Source organism: Frankliniella occidentalis, unplaced genomic scaffold (genome assembly GCF_000697945.3).
Source record: "Frankliniella occidentalis isolate FOCC.00 unplaced genomic scaffold, Focc_3.1 Scaffold35, whole genome shotgun sequence".
Classification (NCBI taxonomy): Eukaryota; Metazoa; Arthropoda; class Insecta; order Thysanoptera; family Thripidae; genus Frankliniella; species Frankliniella occidentalis.
Window position 1 is genome coordinate 301077 of NW_026267165.1, and position 5509 is coordinate 306585.

The window sequence follows — 5509 nt, forward strand, 5'->3', positions numbered from 1 at the left end:
GGGGTGAATCACGCACCGTGGATTGATTGTGGTTGACACGTCATCCCACCTACGTCCTTGCCGCCCCAACCAGCCCCCTTATCCCCTCTACTGTGTCTCGTTGTGGTAGGTAGATATCGACCAACACCGAGCGAACATCAGGATGCATCATCCAAGCCCTAGTCTCTTGCATCATCCGTCGCGTTTCATCGCAGTGAACAAAATCTCGAAAAATCTTCGAAAGGAAAGCGCGATATGGAGGGAAACGTCGCCGCGAGCGTTTCCGCGCCATAAAGACGACTTATCTTGGCCCGGGCCAGCCTTTGCTTTGTGACCGGCGCGTGAAACGCATGGCGCCGTGAAGTGACAGAGAAGGAAGCCGCGCCTGTTGCCTTTTGGGGCGTCACCGGGCTCAGCCTCTCGCTCTGGTGCCCAAGTTCGCGCCTCTGCTGTCTTATCAGAGAAGGAAGGGGGGAGGGGGGGCAGGGCCTGAGGGCCTAATGGGCGGGGCCGCGCAGTGGTAACCGCTGACCGCCGCCTCATCCGCCGCGCCCCGCGCCAGTCGGGCAGGCTTTGTCATCGGACGCTCATGTCGTTCACGTCGGTCTCTCCCGCCCTCCCGGGCGCTCCCACGTCGGTGAGTAATGCATACACCTCGGCATACACACTCTAGATGTAAAGAAAAAAATGTGTTCCTTAGACAGGAACGTTTCTGTGTGCACCCAGGTCCAGGCCGGATACAAATTTGTTCCTAAAACAGGACAAATTGTGCAAAACTTAAATTTTTTGTCCAGTTTCAATAACCAGTTCGCATCCGGTCTGGATGTGCACAGAGACGTTCAAAATTGCTTCTTCACATTAAGATTGAAGGGTATCGTCAAGAAAGTACGTCCGGTTTTCTCAGATTCATTCGTCAAAATACGGGAGCTTGGCGCCTGCGAGACTCGGGGCAGGCCGACCCGCAGTACTCGCATGCATTGCAGGCAAGATGTTGCCTACCCATCGGGCGCTATGCGATCTTGCGTAGGCTGCTGAACTTGACAGGACCATGACGGAGAATGACCGACGAGCTTTCTGCGGCTTTTCAACTCACCTCACGTGTGTGCGCATGGCCACCATATGGTCACGTCGAACATGGCCACACACAGAGTTTTCTCAGAGGGAACGTGCTTTGGCCAGTCGGGAGAAATGATTCTCTCTAAACCATAACAACTTTCTATGCGTGACGTACCCGCGGCCAGCTTGTTAGGTGTTAACAATGATATTGCTGAGAAAGTTATTTCTACCAATACACAAGTGATAAACCGGTAAACAATTGTGAGAGCTCAACTTGATAATTGTGCACTCAACAGCAAAGTTTAACAGTTGCAAAGTAGTGCACAACTACCGTGTTGAACACCTACTTAATCAGTGCACCTTTGACAGGATACGTTGTTGATAGCTTATCAATCAGATTGTGCCACTACGGCTGAGAGTGTGTTCACCATCTATATATTATCCTCCACTGTCCCCCCGACCGATGAGAGAGCTGATGTCCTCTGGGGGTGGGTGGATCCATGCCCTGAGAGAAAAACCAATGAGGGTGACTGCTGCTGCACCGCACTCGACCGCACCAAGGTCCTCAATAAATTACACGGGCCTCGGTGTCTCGGGGTCGCCCCCCCCCCCCAAAAAAAAATCCCCTACGCATCAGGGGGGTGGGAGTGGGATACGACTGCCCCCTTTGCCCCCCTCCCATAAACGCCTGAACGGTAGGCAATCTGAGCTACCAACCCCTGTATATAGTCAACTTGATAAGCCCCCCCCCCCCTATCAGCCCTTATGCCAACCCTGGATCCTGCTGTGGGTGTTCACGATTGAGAACTACCTGGAGGGGTGGCAGCAGCGTCGCTTACCAGGAGCCTAGCAGCAGCAGCAGCAGCGGCAGGCTCGTCGCCAGGAGGGACAGGGACGCCGCGGCCATTGCGGGGAGACTGGCCCTGCGGGGCTCGCCGGGGCGAGGCTCGCGCGTCCCGATCGCGGACTTATCTGGCCGCTGCGCCTCTCAGGTGGCCCGATAATCTTTGCGCGATGCCCACCGGGGGCCACCTGGTGGCGCGCAGAGCGGGCGGTGGGGACCGGTAGAACAGCCACCGCATACAATACGCCGGCCCTAGTTGTGAGGGTTCCAAATTTCTTTCCGGATCGCGGTAATAATTGCCTTTCCGCTCAGATCGAGGCGTCGGGACATAATACGTAACTATAAAGCAGCGCGGGAAAAAAAAGAACACAACACGGGGAAGTACATGGGGGCGAAACAGTTTGAAGCTTCCCTCCATCAAATCAGGGTGTGAAACCCTACACTGCGAATATACCCTCGCTAGGTTCGAGTAGCTGAAGTCCCTACGTGGGGCCTTCAGCAGTTTGGGAATCAGAGTGGACGATATTTCTTAGCGTTGTATTTTAAAATCATCACTAAAGGAATTCATTTTAAAATTAATAACTTGACTAATCCTGCAAAGGGAAATAGGGTTTATATTGGCAACATCGCATAGCACTCGTCACTTGGGGCTTCTGTCGTCTGCTACATGTTTACCCAATCGCCGGTGCTGGATGCTGGATTTCGATAACTTTTCTTATTGTACTTTCTTTGTTTGTTTGATAGAAAATGGCCAATCCGACACGTACTCCGTCTCAAGACGAAGTAACATACTTCTACATTGGTCTTGGCCTAGCGATTGGTTCGACCATCTTTATTGGTGAGTAGTAGTTGCCATGACGTAACCTGTCAGTTTCTAAATGAAGAAGCCAATGTGTCAGCTTAACCCTTGTTTTGTTTTGTGTTATTTTTTACATTTTATCCATAAACGTATCCTTTTTATTATCCGTTGTTTGTGGCTGGTTACTATTAAAACTCACGTGGTCCTGGTATAATAAAACACTCTCTCTTGCCTTGCATGTGTCTCTTGCAGGAAGCAGCTTTATTATCAAGAAAAAAGCTTTGATTCACATAAACAGGGCAGGTGGAGTCCGCGCTGGAGCTGGTGGATTCGGTTATTTGAAGGATTGGATGTGGTGGGCTGGACTGATTACAAGTAAGTAAGCAACTGCTTCAGAATGCGCAACACACACAACTCTAACCAAAATACTTTTAATATTTAATAGTTGATTACGAATGACTGCTCCCAGGACATTGTTCTAACAGTTAACTGGTGAATGTGAATTAACAGCCTCAAGGTGGCCTTACTTTTAGGGTGTTTGTTGTTTCATGCCTTCTTGTTTTCTACTTGCTCGGTTAATGTGTTTATTGTAACCCAAGTGTCATGCAGAGTGTTCAAGATGCATGGTCGTACATTTGAACACACTTCTTGACACTTGAGTGACCCCAGCATTTACCTAAAACAGCATGGTGCTGGAGCTCGGGCGGACACTGTAAGTGTAAGGCCATCTTTAGAAGTGAAATGTGGTTGGTGCTCAATTGCATGTCAGTTATAAGTCTCCCAAGAACTGTTTTCTGCAATGTTAGTTCTTCTCTGCCTTAACAGTGGGTGTTGGAGAAGCCTGTAACTTTGCAGCATACGCATTTGCTCCCGCTGCTCTCGTAACTCCTCTTGGGGCTCTAAGCGTCTTGGTGTCAGCTGTTCTTGCATCACATTTTTTAAATGAGAAACTTAACTTGTTAGGCAAGGTTGGTTTGAGAATTTTTTAAAAAATACTATGTGTTAAAACATGTTCCAACAACAAAGGGAATATTATTTTCTTTCTGTGTCTTGCCTCATAGCTCGGCTGCTTTTTGTGTATCCTGGGCTCAACTGTGATTGTGATTCATGCACCTCATGAAGAAGAAGTTGAAAGTCTTGACATGCTGGTTGAAAAGCTTCAAGAACCTAGTATGAAATCTTTTCACTTTCATATTTTGTTTTAATTTAAGTTTCAGTATTACAAATCATTTTTTTAAATCCTTTTTTTCCCTGAAGGTTTTTTAGTATATGAAGTCCTCATTATTATCTTGGCATTTGTGCTAGCTTGCTACATTGGTCCCAAATATGGCCACAGATATGTGGTGGTTTACGTCCTCCTTTGTGCCTCTGTTGGCTCTGTCACAGTATTAGGGTGCAAAGGCCTCGGACTGGCACTGAAAGAAGCAATATTGGGTCAGGGTAACCTTCATCTAGCCAGTTGGCTCACATTTACTCTACTAGTAATTGTGGTCATATGCATTATGGTTTGTACCAAAAAATATATTCTACTTAAAACTGTATGCAGCGCTCCAAAACGTTGATATTACTGGCCAATTTTTTTGTTCTAGGTTCAGATGAACTACCTAAATCGAGCACTGGATCTCTTCAACACAGGCATTGTTACACCTGTGTATTATGTACTATTTACAACTTTTGTTGTCCTAGCCTCAGCTCTGCTCTTTAGGGAGTGGGAAAATATGTCTGCTGTTGACTTTCTGGGAAGTGCTTGTGGATTTTTGATTGTCATAGTATCAATTATTCTTCTCAATACTTTCAAGGACATGGATGTTTCTGTCTTGGAAGTAAAAGGGTAAGTTTCTTTAGCAAATTTATTAAAAATTGAACATTCAATTTTCTAAGCCTTGTAAAAAGCTAAAAAGTTTACACAAACAAGAAAAACCTATTCAATTTATGAATTTTCTCTGTTAAAAGGATGATGAAACCTAAACGGGAGCTATTATCCTCTGGACGTTCATTCCATACTGTGCATTTGAAGGAAGATGACCCCATCAGTCGCCAAGGCATCAGTAAGAAGTCATCCTATGGCAGTGATTTCAGCAATACAATTTGATGATGCTCACTTGTGTTTTGAAAGGATGAATGTTTCCGTCCAGTTCAGCACAGTACTCTGAAGCAGATAGAAAAGACTCAATACCAGGTGCAGGTGTTTAGATTTTAATAATTTGTATTTTTTTGACGTAGTTCAGCTTTTTGCTTTAATTTCTCACCTTTGTAAACAAAATGTAGAAGTTTCTTTGTAGCATCTTGGCACCCTTCCGTTCATGTACTGAGTATTATTAATGATTAATACTCAATGTAGATAGTAAGTACTTCTTGTTCAATAATTTTCATTGTTATGTCTGAAATTGCTTTGAAGACTGCATCATGGACAGTATTAAATTGAGGAACACACAATGTACTTATAATTTACATGAGTAAGATCCTAGTGTATGTCAGATCTGATATTTTTATAACAACTAATTTGGAATTTACTTAACATTGAAGACTGTAATTAATGGATTATTATAATCTGTCTAGTCTTCTGTACCAAAGTACAGAATGTAATTGTCTATTATTTTTTACAATATTTCGATTGGTTCGACCATCTTTATTGGTGAGTAGTAGTTGCCATGACGTAACCTGTCAGTTTCTAAATGAATAAGCCAATAATGTGTCAGCTTAACCCTTGGTTTGTTTTGTGTTATTTTTTACATTTTATCCATAAACGTATCCTTTTTATCCGTTGTTTGTGGCTGGTAACTATTAAAACTCACGTGGTCCTGGTATAATAAAACACTCTCTCTTGCCTT

The 5509-nt window shown here is 45.0% G+C and overlaps 1 protein-coding gene across 1 annotated transcript; it reads left to right on the plus strand.

Moving 5' to 3' along the window:
* Positions 1-487: 487 nt before the first annotated feature.
* Positions 488-5289, plus strand: LOC113211479 (magnesium transporter NIPA2; the record flags this gene model as incomplete). Its single annotated transcript, XM_026429850.2, is given in 8 exon segments — positions 488-616; positions 2624-2717; positions 2931-3053; positions 3504-3646; positions 3740-3848; positions 3936-4183; positions 4268-4509; positions 4632-5289. Coding segments are annotated over 8 exon segments (1146 nt in total). The 5' UTR covers positions 488-568.
* Positions 5290-5509: the final 220 nt, after the last annotated feature.